The 20,000-nt window shown below is 39.1% G+C and overlaps 3 protein-coding genes across 4 annotated transcripts in view; 1 reads left to right on the top strand and 2 right to left on the bottom strand.

Annotated features, from left to right (window-relative positions):
• LOC138042953 (glutamate [NMDA] receptor subunit 1-like) overlaps positions 1 to 1,071 on the top strand; it is a 34,389-nt gene extending 33,318 nt beyond the window's left edge. The window contains exon 3 of the mRNA XM_068889040.1: positions 359 to 1,071. Coding sequence (XP_068745141.1) covers positions 359 to 648 — 290 coding nt within the window. The 3' untranslated portion in view covers positions 649 to 1,071. The remainder of the gene's footprint in view (positions 1 to 358) is intronic.
• The window catches only part of LOC138042947 (adhesion G-protein coupled receptor D1-like), a 191,347-nt gene that overhangs the window by 163,331 nt on the left and 8,016 nt on the right, over positions 1 to 20,000 (bottom strand). The window lies entirely within an intron of this gene.
• LOC138042948 (adhesion G-protein coupled receptor D1-like) overlaps positions 2,748 to 20,000 on the bottom strand; it is a 47,200-nt gene continuing 29,947 nt past the window's right edge. For both annotated transcript variants that reach the window (XM_068889016.1, XM_068889017.1), the window contains 19 exons: positions 19,308 to 19,498; positions 18,180 to 18,268; positions 16,584 to 16,676; positions 15,692 to 15,872; positions 15,408 to 15,521; positions 13,622 to 13,718; positions 12,771 to 12,894; positions 10,988 to 11,043; positions 10,638 to 10,776; positions 10,400 to 10,512; positions 9,518 to 9,620; positions 8,542 to 8,695; positions 7,992 to 8,058; positions 7,835 to 7,901; positions 7,119 to 7,210; positions 6,347 to 6,473; positions 5,544 to 5,585; positions 4,950 to 5,075; positions 2,748 to 3,267 (listed from right to left, as the gene is read on the bottom strand). In XM_068889016.1, coding sequence (XP_068745117.1) covers positions 3,211 to 3,267; positions 4,950 to 5,075; positions 5,544 to 5,585; positions 6,347 to 6,473; positions 7,119 to 7,210; positions 7,835 to 7,901; positions 7,992 to 8,058; positions 8,542 to 8,695; positions 9,518 to 9,620; positions 10,400 to 10,512; positions 10,638 to 10,776; positions 10,988 to 11,043; positions 12,771 to 12,894; positions 13,622 to 13,718; positions 15,408 to 15,521; positions 15,692 to 15,872; positions 16,584 to 16,676; positions 18,180 to 18,268; positions 19,308 to 19,498 — 2,032 coding nt within the window. In that variant the 3' untranslated portion in view covers positions 2,748 to 3,210. The remainder of the gene's footprint in view (positions 3,268 to 4,949; positions 5,076 to 5,543; positions 5,586 to 6,346; positions 6,474 to 7,118; positions 7,211 to 7,834; positions 7,902 to 7,991; positions 8,059 to 8,541; positions 8,696 to 9,517; positions 9,621 to 10,399; positions 10,513 to 10,637; positions 10,777 to 10,987; positions 11,044 to 12,770; positions 12,895 to 13,621; positions 13,719 to 15,407; positions 15,522 to 15,691; positions 15,873 to 16,583; positions 16,677 to 18,179; positions 18,269 to 19,307; positions 19,499 to 20,000) is intronic.

The raw sequence follows: 20,000 nt of genomic DNA, 5'->3' as shown, positions 1-20,000 counted from the left end.
TTTCCGCCAAGTGTGTGGGATCTTCAACGTCGCAAAGAGTTGAAAATTGAAGGGTTGTTAGACGGGGCCTACGGTTTATAATCCTTCCAGTCCAGCCATTTGGAGAATACAAAGGCAGCACTTTCTCCACAGTTTTTTTTAACGACCCTGTATATTGGTCCGGCTGGAGTCGAACTCACGACCTCCCACAGGGCGGTCCGGTGCTCAACCAACTGAGCCACCGGTGCGCGGCTCAAACCGAAGCGCCCCAGCCAATTATTAGGCAGTGCTTACGAAAAGAAGTGGTGTTGAAAGGTTTCCGTTCGACTTTGATGTATCGAATCCCAGTTTTAAGTGAATTTTCTTCATTTGCAATTAGGTGTCTTCATTATGGTGGCAGCTAGAATTGGCGCCGGAGTGGTTATTATTATTCTGGAAATTCTCTATCACAAACACCGGGGATGGAAAGAAGAGCAGAAAGAGATAGCAAAGAAGACGACGGACAAATGGCGAGCCAACATAATGATGATGAAGAAAGAAAGAGCCAGCAATGGCCAACAACCCAATGGCGTGTTAGATTCGCATCCTCCGCAGACTGACGGAATAGCACGCAGAAATCCCATTTACAACCCCGAGAATCACGTGGATGGCGCGTTCACGTACAACTAGTCACACGTGTCAGGCACGTGTCTTGAGAGCTTGCGCTTGTTGTAAATATATTTTCATGGACTCGTAGTTGGTTTACACAGCTATGAAGCTGCGAATAATCTGTATAGTGGTCGTAGCCTCAAGCGTGACGTGGCGGCCCAATATTGTGTCATCTCGAAGTGAAACTGGGAGAAAATATCGACCAGATGGACTTCATCTTTGGACAATTTCAAACCATTCATTCCTTGAAACGTTCTGCGATGGCTGTATTGCTATCTTTTTTAACATCTAATAGAATGACCTTAAATCGTGTTTATTGTATGGTGAAGGACGGATCTTTCATAGGAGAGTATTCGCTCAGGTGTGTACATATACTTTGAATCATTAGTAGGTAGTTCCTTGATACAATAAGTACACAGTGACTTAATGTTTGTCACTACATAGTAGGCATAACATGAATCTTAACTGGATCGAGGTAGAACAGGAGTTTACATCCGGAAGAGGCGCGAACAACTTTGGAGAGAGGACATAGTCAGATGTGATCGTGGGAGCAAATTTCAAGTCTGTAGCCTACCCCAAATGATTTCAAGTATGGACTGAGAGCAAATGCACTTTAATTATGCAACAAGCATTTCTTGTGTAGCTACTTTATATTGTGTGTATATTGAGAGAGCACGTGCGTGTCTGTGTATATGGGCAATTGGGAGAGGAGTTATGTTTAACAAAGCGTCTATTAGAAGCAAACAGAGAACTCAAGAGGACGCCTTGTCACATGCAGGACATTTTTTAAAATTTTCATTCAAGTTAATCCATGGGGCACATTGTTTCTAGGAGTAAACATTGGCTGTTGGGAAGACAAAATGATCTCTTTCAGAGGTTAAAGATTTGCTTAAGTGTATTACTTTTATCAAAAGTGTCACTTTGTGACAGAATTTTGTGAAAAAGAAAGTAACTTACTATTATGCTTAAACTTCTTGCAATTTGTTGTGAGGTTTTTTAAAGATTACAGTTACATTTTTGCGAAAGGTATCAGAAGTGCCTCGTAATGAATTGACTTTAAGATAATCCTTTCGGAACAATTGTTGTAAACGAAGGTATCATGTTAGGGGACTGACTGAGTTTATCCGTTTTCTTTTACAATAGCCCTTTTCACGGTTAGTTTTTCTTATTTGTATGACAATGTAATCTAGCATGTATGTGAGGCAATTTCGGGATATTTTGTAGTTTTAACCCGAAATTGCCTCGCATCCACATTCGATGACACTGTAATGCAAATAAGAAAAAATAACCGTGAACAGGGCTATTGTTTTTGTGATTCTTTGTCATCGGGTGCGAGTTTTACAGAGATGTGTTTTCTGCTTAATTAAACCGTTTTTCTCTCAAGCAAAATTATGAAATTTTTATAAAGCTAATGGAACAGCGTTTTCCACTTGATGCTTCAATCCACCTTCGTTACGCTAAAACACAAATCTTGAGAAGGGGGAAACTGTGCCCGAGTAAGAACAAGGAAATGGAACGGAATTTTTTGGTTTGCTGCGATGTACTTTACGTTAAGTCAGCTTTAGTGGACAACTCACAATTATTCCCAATTATTTTCTTCTGGAAAATCACTGTTTCATTCAATTTACCTGGAATCACAGGAATTTACGATCTCGATATGCTGCGGAGTTAGGACAATGTGCGAGCCAGCGAGCCATGGCTGCGAGCCATGCGAGTCAACATGCGAATCACACAGTAATTGAAAGCTAAACGTTTTAAAATGGGTGCTTAGACTTAATAATTGTTTACCAGCGCTATTTGAAATGGGTACTCAGACTTAAATGCGAAATTCGCATGATCCGCTGGCTCGCAGATTGTCCAGCCCCTATGCTGCGCTTGTATAGGAAGTCGAGATTGCACCAAAATGGTATTCAACCGTTAGGAAAAATTATTGAAGTATCTGCGTGGGATATACGCAGTATATACCCAGGGCGTCTGAATTTTCTCAAAGCAGTAAGTACTTAATTAAGGGTATATGTGAAACGATATTGTGGTATAGTTTATTGGTGGCAAATCTATTTAATGAATGTTACATTTTAACTTATTTATTGCTCTTCATCAATGATCATTCTGACAAGACGTTGTAATGAAGAGATATTTATTACTTAGGGCCTTTCTGTAAAGGTCTTCAACTGTAAAATGAAATCTGTGTACATGCAGTGAAATGAAATGAATAAAGTTTCTCTCCTCTCGAAGGAGCAACAGGTACGAAGGCTGTTTGCGTCTCTTTCTGCCTTGTAGTCAACTTATGAAGCCTTATTTAGTCCAAAACTGCCATGATACACTTCTGAAAATCACTTAAGTATCTTGGAAAAATTTTATGAGTGTACGTTCTAAGTAATGAAACTTAACATTAGTGTTTGTTTCGTACAATAAGCTATTCGCTTCGTGTTTTTTACAACAAATATCGCAAACTGTTATTTGGTATCGTTACTACAAATCAATCATCGACACTTTCTGAATGTGTGCACATTCGAAAATGGTTACTTGAATAATTATGGTATGACCTGTAATACCAAACTTTGTGTAATGGTCATCTCCTTTTCACGTAGATGGTTTCTGTGTCAAATTAGAAGCTGTAGAGCCTCCTGATCCTGGCCGCTGAGACAAAAGAAAAGTCTTTTCATTAGATACCTGTAGATACTGATAAAATTCTAGGATTTTAATTTCAAAAAAAAAAAATCATCACCGCACGCAGACAACGTAACATTTTTATCTTTCACATGTGAGGATATAGGTGTCGTCATTCTAACCAACACGATTAGCCAATAAAACGCGAGCTTCCCCTTTATTGTAAGATACTTTTGTGCTGTAAAATAATTCGTCTCTTCTATTTCATAACTTTCATATCTTGTTTCATGTTGCGTGTTTTAGCAGTCGGTGACCACTTTTTCGCCATTTTGAAAATGAATAAAACAAGTTGACGTAAAGATAGCAGAATAACAATAACTCTCAAAAAACTTTCAGATCAGCACTCGAAGATGACATGAGTATGTCGAAACATGTATTGTAAATTGAAAACTGTCGTTTCTTTTTTGAGAATAAAACAAGTTGTTTTTAATCTGGACATTTCGTCGATATCTATATAATAAACAGAACATTACATGGTCGCTTGGGGATACGAATTTTATCTTCTCGTGTTGATAGTGTCTCTCATTCGTTCACTATCAGTACTCGAAGATAAAATTCGTATCTCCGCTCTGTCATGTGATATCTTTTAATGATAAACCTAACTCCAGACATCATAGATAGGATTTACGCCCGAATATATTGTAATCGTTTCAGGAATAAATGAGTCAAAATAATCTTTTTGTGCCATATTATCTCACTGTTTTAGTTAAGTATACATTGGAACAACTATTCACCGAAGTGGAGGTGGCTAGTGGCGGATAGTTACTGAGGCGCGAAGGGAAACAACTGTTACAATGTTACATATTACGAGCGGGTAAAACTATATCAACCTCACCACGTAGGGTAACAACCACTCCGTTAAGTTCTTGAGAAGTATCAGAATTTTCGTCTTTTTTTGCAATTGCTTTCAAAGTTGTTTACCTCGGTTTAATGACTTCCGACTCATTTGAATCGATATGTTCCACCTAGGATGAGTGATCTATCATGTTCGCACTCCAACAATAATGAATCAAACGAATGAATTATCCTCCAAAACCTACACTCCCATTCCAGAAAACTTAAATCCCAACTTTCTTTTAAACATTTTTCTCTGCGAACAAAGTGCACAACTAAATTCCCATATACAGTAAATTTAATTCCATTTCGCCTTTGAATAAACTGAAAATTCGCAACCCTTAATTTCCCTCTTCCCGTGTTGAGCGTTTTCACTCACGTGGCCAGTAACCATATTGGATTACTGAAACAAAAGTAAGAATTTGCATAGAAATTGAATTCAATTCCCGGAGGATTAGTTTGTTACACCATCATGGCCGCCATTTCTTTGTTTTGGAAGACCAACATGGCCGCCGTGACGTCATGTCAGAACGCTCTATTCACCCAAACAACTCACTTTCCTGGCCAGTCCTAGCCAGGTTCCAGGTCACATGTTTCTAGCCAGTTCCCAAGGTCTCACGCGTTCCGCTCGCGTGTCCCACTCGCGCCCGTAAACCCACCTAATAGTCATAACCCATATGCAGGCTAAATGGTTGACATTTTAAAATATTGTTAGTCACTGATTGTTATAAATCACTCTAGACAAAGGTTTTCCCCAAGTCTTCTTCAATTGATACACGAGGAATATACTATGTACTGATCGACACATGGATACGTACCATGCTCCGAGAGGATACCGTTTCCTTGGAAATGTCATTGTAGTTTTGTGGCGACAGAGAATTCGTTTGCAACATGTCACGTGACTCGGACCAAATCTTCTTTTTCGAGTGGAATACTCTTCTCACCTACAAAAAGCAGGGCATTTTTATCTTTTTTACATCGTATATCTTTGCTTAGCCATATATTAGCAATATATTTTCGAACCTTTACCTACCAAACCATGTTTTGCAAGTGTGTGTTCTTGAGAGAATTGTACTGCCGGGAGGGTACTGGCTACTTGGAATAACCAAGAGCGCTAGTCATAATGGACCTAGACAGCCAATATCCGAAAGCAGGAAAGCAAAACCTCGCGGAGAAACCTACTTCTGGATTAAAACTAAAGCAATGGGCTTATGTGGTCTCTTAACCACGGATTACCTCGTGTTTGACGCCAGTGAAAATTTCACATATCATTAAAAGGCCCTCTATTTTTATATCACGTCCTAAGATATAATAACCAGCGTTAGCACTCTAGAAGTTGCAGTCTTGTGATGACCGTGATGTGTTAACGAATGGTTTGAAAACAGCTGGAAACTTCATCTTTCGTAGCTTACCTCTGAATTGAGAAGGCAGTGAAACAGGAAAATAAAGAATCCCTGTAAAAAATAAGGGTAAAAAGAAAATAATTTATTCTTCGAAAACTAGGGTTATAAATTATTCCAGTTTAAGATTTTATTCTCTATCAGATAAGCGGCATTTTTAATACCCAACATAGGACAGTGACTATAGAGAGCTCGATCATGTGACCAGCAGCTCTGTTATTGGTTTACTGAAACAAAAACAAAAACAAAGAAAGTCGCATAAAAAGTGAGTCTACTTCTCGAACATGACCGTGGTTTCCTTCTTTTCTCCTATCAAGTGGTTGCCTTGAGTTTTGAGTGAACGTGCCCACATACGTGTTTCAAACAATGTTAGCGCAAACAGAGAACACCACTGACAAACATTTCGTAGACAATCCATGCGAAAGCTCTACTAGCTTATGACCTCTGTTAATTGAAGGCTGAAAGTTTCCTTAGTTCGTATGGATTCACTCATCTAAAAAAAAGGACTGCACCGCTTATCTGTTGTTTGACTAGAGCCCTGAAGAACATTGAACAAATTCGGGGCGGCCATCTTGTTGGGACTCATCGTAAGAGTTCAAAGAAAGCAATGTGGAAATGAGTTGTAAAAGACCACTTTTAAAGTGCTTTTACAATATCGGCAAAGGTTCCTTATTACCATAACTTCACTGTCTACACGAAGCTTTAGCGCGAAAGTTGTTCCAGTAAGATGGCGCCATGGTCTTCGGTATGAAAACAATAGGTTGCTTGCTCCAGTCTTTTTTTTTAGGTCCATGTTAAGGACTGCGTTTACTTGCCTGCAACGAGTTAAATAGGGCGAACAAATACTGGAATGCTACTGTTTCATCGTTAAACGTCAGTATTCCAAATATCCACGTGATTCCAAGTAAAGGTAACAGTACAATGGCAGATTGAACACCAGACCTAGCAGGAGTGAAATCAAAGAGTTACTGCGATCAAAATATAACTTCCCCCATTATTTCTTGATCCTTCGAAAGCGTGTTTTCTTATCAGTAAACAAAGGATAGTTTGAGTGTTGGTTTCCAGTAAAAGATCATTTATTTCAAGTTGAGAGCTTTACATGGAATAGTCCGCCATTGCTTACTTCAAATTTTTGAGAGAGCTGGCGGACGTTTTTCGCAAGTCCCGGTAACTTTCTGGGGCCGAAAAGCCACTTGTGAAACCACGATCCGCTGGTTGTAGATTGTAGAGCGTTTTCCCTAGGAATAGAAATTGTCCACACAAGGACAGAGAAAGTCTGATTAGGGTCCTTCCATGGGCCGGGTCTTTCTCTTTCCTTGTGTGTCCACTTCCATTCCTACAATCCCACCCCCACCCCTCCCACCCAATAAATGTTGAAATTGACAACGAAATGTCTTTTCACTGTTGGCAACATTGTTCTGGTGGGGGGGGGGGGGGGGGGCGGGGAGGGATTGATAGATACGCACGCTAAGCCATGAAAAAGAAAGATATTTACCACATTTGTCTGCGATTGCATGTGTCTATCTTCGTCTCTAGTATAAATGAACCTCCGTAACGCGCTTTTCAAAAACCACTCTTCATGCTCACCTTACTGATTGATATTTCAAATTCTCTTTTGTTGTTGGTTCGTTCAGTCGAAGTATTTCCCTCATCACCATTCCTAGTATGATGGAATTTGCCTTTGGAAACAAAACTGTGCGATTAGATGTTTCAAAAACCTATAGAGAAACCCGTCCGAAGTCTCCTAATTTGAAACCAAACGAATATGACAGAACATGGAAGGCCATAATAGTGCCTTACAGCAAATAGTAAAAAGCGAGTTACGGCTATAGAACTTCGAAGGTCGAACAGACCCTTAGCACATTTCGACCCGCGTTTGATAAGTTACTTGGTACATCAATGTCCACTGTTCAATTGCTTACTATAGGATCGACAAGCAAGGTAAAATCGCCGTTCGGAATGTTAGCACTTTTCAGTGACGTCTTTTTTGCTTTTTTCTTTTTTGCTATATAAGAGGAGAACCTATTTCTTTTGCACCTTAACAGAAGTGGGTTGAAATACAGCTCTGGTGCGGTTCATTTATATAACCTTCCCAACTACTTTTGTCTATGATTGTAGCATGAACTAAGCGATTTAAAGGACTTCAGTGAAGGGGGAAGGATGCTCCCTAATCCCCCATCGCAAGGATGTTGTGTGTGCCATGTTTAATCAGCATTTTTAGGAATAGTAATTTTTGGTAAGTACAGTCGAAAAATCAATACGTTTGAAACTGTTGAGGTGTAGTATAATCGAATTTTGCCTACCACAGCAATTAACAGAACTGGCACAACGAAGCTCCAAATGGTCCCCTTTTGTACAGATAACCAGCAGCTGAAAAAGAACGCACGAAAGTTGAAAAAAATGTGCCATTGTTCGTCGATTGATATCTTACTCAAAAACAAGAACATAGCTTGAAATTACCTTGTCTCTGTGCCATATCCGTCAAAACTTGCTGATAAAGTTATGACGACGAATACAAATGGGATTCCTGCAAAAAAAAAAAAGCTTTTACTTTAATAAGCAATCACAAAATGGATTATAATTATTTTGCCATCCGACCAAATCGTCCGTTTTCTGGGCAATCTTGTGGCCTTTAATTTGGCGCGATTCTTTGGTTCGAAGACAGACTATAGTTAAACCGTACGAGGCTATGTATTTGGTTAAACGTTTTCTATTATGCAACTGTCGTCCGACAGAATTTATTCACAAATGACAGGCATGCCTCTTTGGTCTTTCGCAGAAAAGTACGAAAACCACTCATTTGGGTTAGCTGTTCAATAGATAGGACGCAGCTCTTTATAACCTCTAATTTCATTGGATCCCTTTTGGACGCAGCTCTATTGTTTTTAGAGGGTCCATTGTGTCTTTTGTATTGTTCTTTGTGTTTATTGTTTCCTGAACCAATCCCGAGAGCCGTTGTAATAGCTGCGTGCTGACCCGTTCAATTAAAGTAAACAAATGGATTTCTTACCCCAAGCGCAAGCGCAATATTTCTTAATTCTGCTGTGTCCGTTTTCAAAGACTCGGACTATCATAACGTACAGCCAGACCCCCTCAGTCAGCATCCAAGTGAATGATACCAGATTAAAATAATGAAGAAGAACCGCCACGATCTTACAAGCTGCCTGTAAAGCATTTGAATAACCCGGCCATGAGGTTTTTAGTAAATTAGACCATGAAAAATGCAAGATTAATCTTGTTTAAGTGTAGGAAATCGTATGAACGCGAGCGCATTTCGTGATTTATGGTCACAAGTGATGTTTTGAAAGTGCGGCTGGTGCAATTTGAGCGACCGTAAATCACATAATGCACGAGAAAGTTCAGAAGATTTACGTATTTATTACTACTCAACAAAATTACTCCATGACTGTGTTTCCATAGCAACTTCTGTTGCAGTCCGTAATATATTCTGTTGAGTACATAGTAAGAGAGAGTATCAGATTACCTTATTTGTGCGCATCGTATTCGTGCTTGTGCATGGCACTGCAGTGCCATTTGAAGTTCCAGATATGGATTTACGAGTTACCTAACCTACCATTTTTTGTTGCTATGATAAATCAAAATGAAAAACACGTATATCATTTTCTCCACGAAATTTCGCTGTCAAAAATGTTGGCGAAACCACTGAGCAATAGCCCACTTTCGATATATTAAAATTCAGTCCTAAACAAAAGGAATCATCTCGTCGCTCTGGGGAATAAATATAAGGATTTGTATGAGTTTATTTCCCGGAGCCTCGAGATGATGCCTATTGTTTAGGACTGATTTTTAATATATGGATAGTGGGCTATTATTTGCCATCACAAGAGACACCTAATCCCCAGGTTCCCTCAAAACTAAAATTGCACTGAGTTTGTGAGGACTCTTTTTCTCCCTTACTCGTATATTTAGTAGACTAAGCCCTCTTGTTGAAGTAGAACTTCAGTTTAAAGAAATCACAATGCTACCTTATTCTGTGTAGCTTCAATCCCAGTTAGAAAAATAATCTGCGCCGTTGCCAAGGCTACAACAAGGTTAAGGTGAATCATGCTTGTCTCCGATCTGGTCAACCTGTTCAGACAGAAATCAAAACGAGTCCTTTTGGCCTCCTTCACTATAAACACTCTAACTTAACGTGATCGGCATTTCTCTGTGTTGATTAAATAAGTAAATAGGATGTGTTTCATGTGTTTGAGCGGTTTTCAATTGAGTGTCGAAAGTAATTACTTTATTACTTTGGTTTGTGATTACTTCAGTCAGTGATTGGTTCAAAGTTCTCGCGCCACTTTTTCAACCAATCAGAAGTGAAACCAAAACCAATTGTGGCTCGCGCGTGCACATTTTCCCGCGCTTTGTGTCGGCTACGTGTAATCACTTCGAGTTTTGATTGGTTTACTGGATTGTCTCCGTCCTTTTTGATTGGGCAAAGTAATTACTTTGGTTTTGGTTTTACGACACTCATTCGAAAACCGCTCTATGTGTTGTTTGGCTACAGTAGATCCATTTAGACATTGAACTATTTTGAAAGGGAAATAGATACATACTTATTAATACTTAACTGAACATCAAAGGCTGTTTGACTTTGTGTGCATTGAAAGTATCCGATTTGTTTATTGATTCCTTTCATGTTCTGCTCTACAAATGAATCCTTCTAATTTTGTTTTAAGCAAATTTATTTAATAAAATGGTTTGTTCGAATTCCCCACACATGTCAAGGTAAGCATTGTCCATGAGCAGTGAAATAAGGTGAAGGAAATTAGGCTCCCATCAATTGACAAAGAATCGAAAGCTAAGAGCAAACGCCGCAGATCATTCGCCCTGTAGCGGCGGGTAGAATACATGCAACTCACTTTAAAAAGATGAGGGTTAAAATTGTCAGGACTTCTCCCAGTAAGGACAATCCACAGCCGACATAGGTGATGATTTCTAGCGCCTTCCTGTGTGATTTACCCAGAACAATAACCTATGAGCAAATGAATATTGTTAAAAAAAAAGAGAATTAAGGCATATTTTTGCTTTTGCGGCATGATTTGGTCATTTGGTTGTCTGTATATGTTGTCCGCGGGTTGTCTCAGATTGTGTTCTTACCTCTGGATCATCCGTAACTTGCATGAGTATTGCAAAATGAGTCAAGTGATTGCAGCGACACACAGTGGCTTGATCATTTGACAAATGTGCGTCCTTGTAACATCCTTCAGAGGACCAAACGCCAGTTGAATCATTTGACCTAATGAAAAATATGAACAGACGATTGTTTCGCGAAAAAAATGCTCTTTAGTTGTGACTAGTTTTGTTATTGTAGTTCATTCTGTACATTTTATACATCTCGCAAAATTATGCGATTCCTCACTTCCTACAAGTATGCATGCCATCTCATTACAAACTCGTGCGGCCTTTTTCCCTGGTTGATCTTAATCACAACAATTTCTCTCGCCCACCTGTTTGAATACCGCCAGAAGACACACTGCATTGTCATCTTCTCCAGGCTTCGGAACTAAAATTACAAGAGTTGTGCGATCTATTATTTTTCGTATTTATAACTTAAGAATGCGCATCTGATCATAGTCATGTTAAGATGCGATTATTATTATTATTATTATTATTATTATTATTATTATTATTATTATTATTATGAGATTCTTTCCAGCTTTTAATTCTTGCTGGGTGTTCTATGCCACGTCTCACGCAGCACCTTTTTGAGGATGTGTGATGTTCCCAATAAGGTCGTCACCTGGGCTCTGCCAGTTATATCCGGTATACCTAGGTATTCTTGCCATTTCGCAAAGTGGCATTATTATTATTATTATTATTATTATTATTATTATTATTATTATTATTATTATGAGATTCTTTCCAGCTTTTAATTCTTGCTGGGTGTTCTATGCCACGTCTCACGCAGCACCTTTTTGAGGATGTGTGATGTTCCCATACCTAGGTATTCCTGCCATTTCGCAAAGTGGCATTATTATTATTATTATTATTATTATTATTATTATTATTATTTTTAAAATTATTATTATTATTATTATTATTATTATTCGGTTATGTAAATAGAGGATATTTTTTAAAACGAAACTAGTGAGCAGCACACAGCAACTGATCTTCTTAAGTTTGGATGTGAGGATGTGATGTTCCCAATAAGGCCGTCATCTGGGCGCTGCCAGTTATATCCGGTATACCTAGGTACTCCTGCCACTTCGTAAAGTGGCATTATTATTATTATTATGATTGTTATTATTATTATTATTATTATTATTATTATTATTATTATAACAAGAGCAATTTGGTTATGTAAATAGAGGATATTTCACGGTGGCGAGAAGATATGAACTTTATGTTTGAGTCACAAGTGAGCGCAGCGAAAGAGTTAGATCAGTATTGCTCTTGCCACGAGAAGTTCAAGTAAAATTCACATCTTCGAGCTAACGTGTAATTTTCTTTTTACTATATGGACAATACAACACATGGTAGAGATTGAAAAGCAGGCTTTAATACAAATACTGGGTATTAGTATCGCCCAACTAGCGGACTGATGCAAATCCTGAATTTTAATTGGCTACGCTACTAGACGACTGTTAGTATTAGTATAATAGTCAACGACCAGTCTTTCTTTTTTTCTGTGTTGCCTTATGCCTACTGTCACGGGAAAAGGGTTTCATTTGTCACTCAAGAAGTCTAGCACTTAGTAAGTATTCCTCTTCTTTAAGAGTCACTTGTCGTTCATGATCAGTTCGCTTATAGTTGCCTTTGAACCAAAAATTAGAAATAAAAAAGGAAAAAGAAAATATATTTATACACGGTGGTATTTAAAGCTTATGACTTGTGGGTCTTGTTTGGTGATTACAGCGCCAAGAAACCGTTAGTGAGGCGTCCAGGCCCAAATTCTACAAAGGGCTGGGATAACGCTATCTATGAGAGATATCACTTTCCAGCGGATTACTCAAAGGGTTTTGATAGTATTTATCCACTGAAATGGACAGCGCGCGCGATTAACCTTTTCAACAGCCAAGGGCTTTCTCTGCTCAGAGCATGATTTGACAGACCTATAGCATCTGATCTATCCTGCGAAATAAAACGCCGCAATTACCCAGGAAAGCCGCCAAAACCTCTTTCAAAAATTTCTTTGTGAGTTCTCTTAAAAGCCTCTAACGAGCCAGGCATCTCATTTGAAATAACGTGCGCTGGGATACTAAACTGATGCAAACCTCTTTATTATCTTACCTTGGTATGCCTTAATTGAATAGCCACTTCGCCCTGAAAGGACTCGTTTGAAGGTCGAGATACCGCTCCTGAAATGATCTTGCTGTTCAGAAAGTATCTCTTTGGCTTGCGTGACGGATTTTCTCTAGAGTGAATCAGGGAAAATGAACCAAGTTACTTCGAGTGTTCAGGTAATTAATTTTTAAAGCACCACAATTCGGACCAGATATCTTAATAAATGAATAGATTGATAAATAAGTTAAAAAATCAGTAGAGAAATAGAACTGATTTAACATTTCACCATAAAAGCTGTGATAAAATATCTCAAAAAATTAATAATAATAATAATAATAATAATAATAATAATAATAATAATTCTTTATTTTCACACGATAGTGTTTTAAAGTTGAACAGCTTGTGGGGTCGTGCACAAATGAAATCAAATCAAATCAAATCAAATGTCGGTTTTTGAGGAGAGGGGAAAACCGGACTACCCGGAGGAAAACCTCTCGAAGCAGAGAAGAGAACCAACAAACTCAACCCACATATGACGTCGAGTCCTGGGAATCGAACTCGCGAACCACTGCGCCATCCCTGCTCCCAGGTCTAACATTGAGTTGAGTTGAGACCCGTATATAACGACCTTTCCTAATCAAAAACGGTGTGATCGAAATGATGGGCGAAGAAAAGGAGCCAGGTCAAAAAACATGAACTCTTCCTGCTTGATCTTATGTCCGGTATTTCTGTTTTACAGGCCATATTGCCCAAAGGCAAGGCCTTGCAGCTCCCGATAAATTTTCCCATGAAGCTAACATACGCAGTGCAACTCACAACGGATTTATAGCACAAAAAGGTGGTTAAAAGGTTCTTACCCATGGACATGACTGATGTTGTGTTGAATTGCTTTTTCCAGATTCTTGTAAAACGCCGAGAAGAAGTATGCCATTCCTTGAATGGTTGTGTTATTGCCTGTGTTAAAAGTTACTTGGCTAGCATCAAATAGATTAATGTCCTTTTCTTATCCATTGAAAGGGTGTTATACATTTACTAAGAGTTCAATTTTCACGCAAATATCAAACATCTAGTGTTAGGCATGTCGTGCATAGCATGCTGGTACCACCCCTCCCCCCTCTTTCCTTTGGACAGCAGTCGTTAATGTCGGTCTGGACAATTATAGCAATTGTCTCTAACATTGACTTTATTAGAAACCTAAAAGCTTCAGGTGGCTCCAGCGGGATTCAAACCCATGACCTCCCGGCCGTGTTTGAATCTCGATGGGGCCACCTGAATTTTTCCTTCGTAATTTATCCGTTGAGGACTGCTTGGGTTTGGTGAGGCAGACTTAAATATTGGAGGTCAGGTTCTCAAAAAAGACTGCTTCTAGAAGAGACATATCATGCATCCAGCCGTAGTTCTAGTCTCTGAGCTCCACGCTGAGCGCAGAGTGGTTTGTTGGCTTCTCGAAGCTGCTGCTGAAAAAAAGCCGTGTAGGCAATAAGGGAATGATAGGAGCGATTTTTCTTTCCGGGTGAAACAAACATGAATTTGTAGTTTGAACTTGCAGGTTTCAGGGAGTCTTTCATTGCGGCAATCGAAGCACAAAGATTTTAATATATAACAACCTTGTCTTCATCCAAGTGAAGTCCTCGTAGTCACATTGACTATGGTGTATTCACATCTCGGTTGTTTTTCTGAGTGGTTTCCATTTTCTTCTCCTTCGGGATATTTTCGCTCTCTAATGTCGTGGCGATCAGTTGTTCGAAGGGTGGATTGCGTTATCCACTGGATAACTCAATTGGTTTTGCTAGTGTTTATCCGCTGGATGGTGATTTATCTGGTGGATAGCGTTATTCACCTTTTGAACAACCGATCGCGAGGCCAGTTACTTAGGGGTTTGGGGTTAAGGTTAGGGACTAGGGATGTGGTTCGCTCCTCTCGGTCCATATAATCTTTTTTATCTTCTTTTTTTGTTGTAAGCCGATGAAGAATTTCCTTTGGCCTCAGTAGAATCAAGCAGTGGGCATTCTTTGTTACAGAACGATAACATGACATTTCAGGATTCGAATTTGACCGTCAAAATTTTAAAGGTGTCAAACACATTCAGTGACATTATCACTAGCAGGAGAACATAACTAGGAGCGCACAGTTTTATTCTATTTGTGGAACGGCGTTTTTACAGACCGAGATGAGTTACTTTTAGATTGATTTTCCCGCGAAACCAGACCTTTCCAGCTAATCACAAGTCTTGAATGAGACATTATTGCCCATTGGACTGAGAATGGTCACTCGTGCAAGTGAAATTTTATGTAATAACTCGTATAGCTGCGTATGTGCTCCTGTCATAAGTTACATATGTACTTATTAACTGGGTGGGAGGGCTGGACGGGAAAATATTTGGCCCGAGGTCATGATGTTTGCATTTCAAGGCTTTTCTGGCTGTAAATACCTTGGATGTTTAAGAGCGATGAAATCCTTTCATCGCACGGAGCAGTACGTGTTCCTACCAGGGCCGTACGGCATTTTGCGCATTAGCACTGCTCGCGCTAATGCGTACGGCCCTAATCAGATACGGAGATTTTACCAATAGTTTTACAATGAAAACACGCTCGGGGAAGCCCGGGCTATATGATATTTTTTTTGTTAAGTGTTATTTCTTACTTTGTGAAGTATTTCTAAGAGTTATTGTTATGCTGTCTTGTAATCCACTTTCCCTCGTCTTGGATGACTTTGCAACAAAGACAAATCTATCTCCTCTTTTGCTTGCTTCCATATCTGAAAACCACAAAAACACTGACCACTCATAAAGAATTCTCGTAGTTTAACGGTGTGGTATTTCCACACAGGTAGCAAATATTGAGGACCTCGGAGCAGAAAGATGTCTTTGACTCTTCGTTACAGTTGTAATTGATTCATTTTTTTATCTATGAGAATCACATACTTACATATACTTGAGTAATTCACTGCTATTGTTTCAGAGGCGTTGAGGATACGCGAGGCTATACTTTCACCTAGTTTTTCCACTTCTCTTGCAATTTCAAAACCTCGATTTGATCGATTCACATTTTCCTCCACGAAGGAATCATTCAAACTTTCCAGCAGCGCACTGGTCCTCTTTGAAGCTGTCTACAATAAAAATCACTGATAAACAGAGAAGGTGACATATGCATTTAAGCGGTATGCTTTTCACTAAGATTTTCAGAAGGGCAATTTGTGGGATTTCCCATGCATTTGGTGTTTAGCAAGGGACTCCTAGAAAGAAATCAAATGTTGGTCGCAGTATCGCTACTTTGTATAAACGGGGAGTTTTGAGTGGGCGGTAAATCTTTTGCATTTTTCGCAGTTCATCTATTTATTTATTTATTTATTTATTTATTTATCTATCTATGTATCTATCTGCGTTTACAAGCCGAGTTGTTCATTGTCATACTCTTCAAACTACGACGAGTTACAAACGCACTTGATACATCTTGCCATGGGAAGAGGAAAATGTTCACTATGCGATCCAACACAATTTATCCCCACCTTTTCTTTGCAATGCTGCTAGCTGAGCAGTATCAACTATCATGTACAAAACTCACATGAACAACAATGAATCGGGAAGGAGGGCGGGTGGGGCTATTGATTTTTTGCAATAAATTTCTCCTACGCCATCCTATGAAGTCGGTAAACGCATACTTGCAAAAGATATATCAACATTTATGCAACTGGTTGTAGCTCATTTTAATTACAAAAATATCAATGTTCTGAGGCAATTGCTCTTTGACTCAAAATAAGTTAGAAACATCTGTAAAGTGGAAATCAAAATCCTTCAGTGACAAGAGGAGCTTCGTTTACCTCCATTATCTGACGCAGGAAATCAGGTGAAGGATTCATTTTGTTCTCAACAAGAGCTTGCAACTCTTTTAATATGGCTATTGCCTTGTCAACCTGAACAAAACAACAACAAATTCAACAACAAATTTCAAGGAAATGCTGCAGCGGCTTGCATTAGCACATTCACACATGAAAAAGCGAAAGAATATTTAAAACAAAAACAATAAAATTAGGGTACTTCTACTCAGGCCTTTACTTCGGCCTAATACGAGTTTAGTCAAAAGTCACTACCTGCAGAAGTCCATAATTGATCTAAGGGTGTCGATCTCTCTCATTTTGCCTTGAAAAATTAACTTATGGCTGTATCTAAAACTAGAATAAGGTCCCGTCGAATAATGGCCAGTCAGATTGGGCTTGATGACCACAACGCCTCTGATTGGTCCGCTAGTCGCACGTGGGAATCATGGTTGAGAACTGCATGAGCGCAATGCCGCCATGTTGTTTTTTTTCAGCCACTTAAATTTAGTTGTGGTTGTCAGTATAAAACTATAGATAGTTGTAAACTGGTGGGCCGCATTCCTTCTCAGATCGAGGTTTCTGGGTAATAGACGTCTGCTACCTGATAGTGAACCATAAGTAGCGTAACAAAACACTGACTCGTTTTCAGTCAAGTACTGCAAAACAAAACTCGTGTTCTGCTAACTGCAGGGCGTTTTTACATCCGGTTCCTCCCCGGCTAATATCATGCGGCTCCAAAGGATTTATAAGCGTCTCTCAGTTAACAGTCCCAGGGTCGCCTCGCAATTGGAATACCTAACCCCTTAACAGAGAGGCAAGTGTCAATGATTCAAAAGGACTAAAATTAATAAACTAACGAAAAACGAAATCTTGCGCATATGGAGATAAAGTCTTGACCCCAAAGAAACAGACTTGGACTCAAACTTACAAAATTAAGCATTCCGGGTATAATCAGCAAAGCATTTTTCATCAAGATAAACGACATATCTGCAAAAGTATTTTTGGTCATGCACTCTCCTTATTGAACGCTTAAGAAGTTTTGACACTGCTGTCTTGTGCCTTGTATTTGCATATTATTAAAAAAAGAAGACCTTACCGGTAATTTATTACTATTAATGAGTGCACCCTTTTTTTGTTTAGCAAACATGGTTTGTGAGCATGTAAGAGAAGGGCTCTTGCGAGAGCTTTACATCACAACCCTGATGATGACACTACAACAAGTTGCAAAAATAGTGGAGACACTTCACCTTCTTGGGGCGTTATTAATTTCCCTATTATCTCTCACACTGCAGCCCCCCTCCCCCCCTTATCAGTGTTGCTAGCACGACAAAAAAATGTTGGGAACTTAAGCAGTCAACATTGAAAGGGGGAGAGGGGAGAGGAAGTGGGAAAGGTTTAAATCAGTCTAGATACGGCGGGCATTGGAAGCTAGAAAAGGTGTTTTTTAATGAAAGTGTCTCAACAATTTTGCAACTTGTTGTAGACAGGAGTGTCAAAACATCGAATCTTTGAACTGAAACCTTTTAAGCTACGTTCACAATTTTCCAATCCAGAGCAACATCAGACTATGTCTGATTCATAAGCTTTATTAACTCCTACCTTGACCGAGTCAGGAAACTCGTTGCAGTCTACAATGTAATCGGGATACCTTGAATCTCCTGCTTCTGCACAATACCCGTCTGGAATATCTTAAGCATAAGAAAGGTATGAAGTACGAATTTACTACTCCTGCTACTCGTTAGCACTAAGCTAGAAAATGTGTAACGCCAGGCCTATTTTTGTAAAAAGTGTACTATTAAAATGTATCCTGTCGCAAAAATATAAAAAAGACTGATGTTGTTGCTATTTTGAAATAGCAACAACAATAAAACAGTAGAAAAATCGACCAATTGGTCAACCTTGATTGAAAATTGACAATATACATTCAGCAGTATTTGCAGTCTTTCTTCCAACAGATTTTAACTGTGTTTGACCCTTCCTGACGATCCACGAAAAAAAAAAAATCATGCTATATTTATAGAGTGACGAATTAAGTGAATTGTAGTTTGCAGGTGGATTGCAGATCACATTATTACAGTCTGCGTTCAAAACCGCATAAGCCTCGTCATTCGTTTCACACTGCGTAAAGAGAAGAGAACGAACAAACTCAACCAACATATGACGCCGAGTCCGGAATTGAATCCGGACCACATTGGTGGGAGGCGAGTGTTCTCACCACTGCGTTATCCCTGCACCGTCTTCAACGGCATCTCGAAGTCAGGGGTTCAAACCCCGTCAAGTCCTGAATTTTTCTGGCTTCTCTATGCAACTGCTCAAATTGCGTTCACGAGGATCATAGCTTCTGCACTTGAATTACATATTCGCAGTTCAATATATGATTTATTTCATATATCATTTCGTTCGTTGATTCATTCGTCAAGGGAAGATATGAACCCACAAATGACCAGCTCCCAACATCAGTGGCTTCATATAGCTCAGTTGGTCAGAGCGTCGCAACGGCATAGCGAGTTCACGTGTTCAAACACCGTTGAAGTTTTGAATTTTTCAGGCTTCTCTACGAAGTTACTAAAATTGCCTTCATAACTGCGAGGATCATAGCTTCAATTGATTTACATAGTTGTTCAGTACAAAACAAGAATTATCTTATTAAAACTTTTCAGGATTTGGAAATCGTTCCTAGAAAGCCCCGCGAGAATCAATTTTTATGTAATTTAGGTTATAACTTACATTCTTTAGTGATGCTTTTTATCAAATTTTCCTTAGAAATTGGAAGCTTTATTTCGCCACTAGGCGTTCGCATTCCAACGCTCACTCGGCCATTGCCTTGACTATTTTTTATTAGAAGTTCGATGTAGTAGGCTTTATTCTCTTTGAGGTATTGAGGAACTGATATCTGGAAGCTCTCCAATTCCTCAGTTCTGAAATAGGATCAAAAATGAACAACGCAAAGAAGCCCTAAGCAAGGTAATCTAGATTGCATACTTATCTACAATATAAACATTAAAAAAAAAAAACCAGAAATAAAGTCCAGACAGAATGAACAACAACAAAAAAGCGAAAATATAAACAGTGATAAGACATGAAGAGTCTGCAGCACATGCTCCGCTGACAAGTTTATCCATCCATGCAACAACAACAACAACAATAACGCCTCCCACAAGAACAACAATCGCACCAAAAATAGGATGAACTCTCAAAGGATTCATTACGCACAAAGGGCTTTGAATTTATTTTTCTAGTTTCTGTAATAGTAAGTATTATTATTTTTGTTATCACGGGAAAGGGCTATTCAACTCTTAGGCTAACCCTGACCTGGAGGGCAAGAGGATCACTCTTTGTCTTACTACTTCCCTTCGACATGCATGTTCGGCATAGGTGACCCCACCAGGAGTAAAAGACTGCAGCCGATTTAGCTTCAAG

This window comes from Montipora capricornis, chromosome 3 (assembly GCF_036669925.1).
Source record: "Montipora capricornis isolate CH-2021 chromosome 3, ASM3666992v2, whole genome shotgun sequence".
Taxonomy (NCBI): Eukaryota; Metazoa; Cnidaria; class Anthozoa; order Scleractinia; family Acroporidae; genus Montipora; species Montipora capricornis.
Note: the sequence above shows the minus strand (reverse complement) of the source record. Positions and strands in the feature narration are given on the sequence as shown.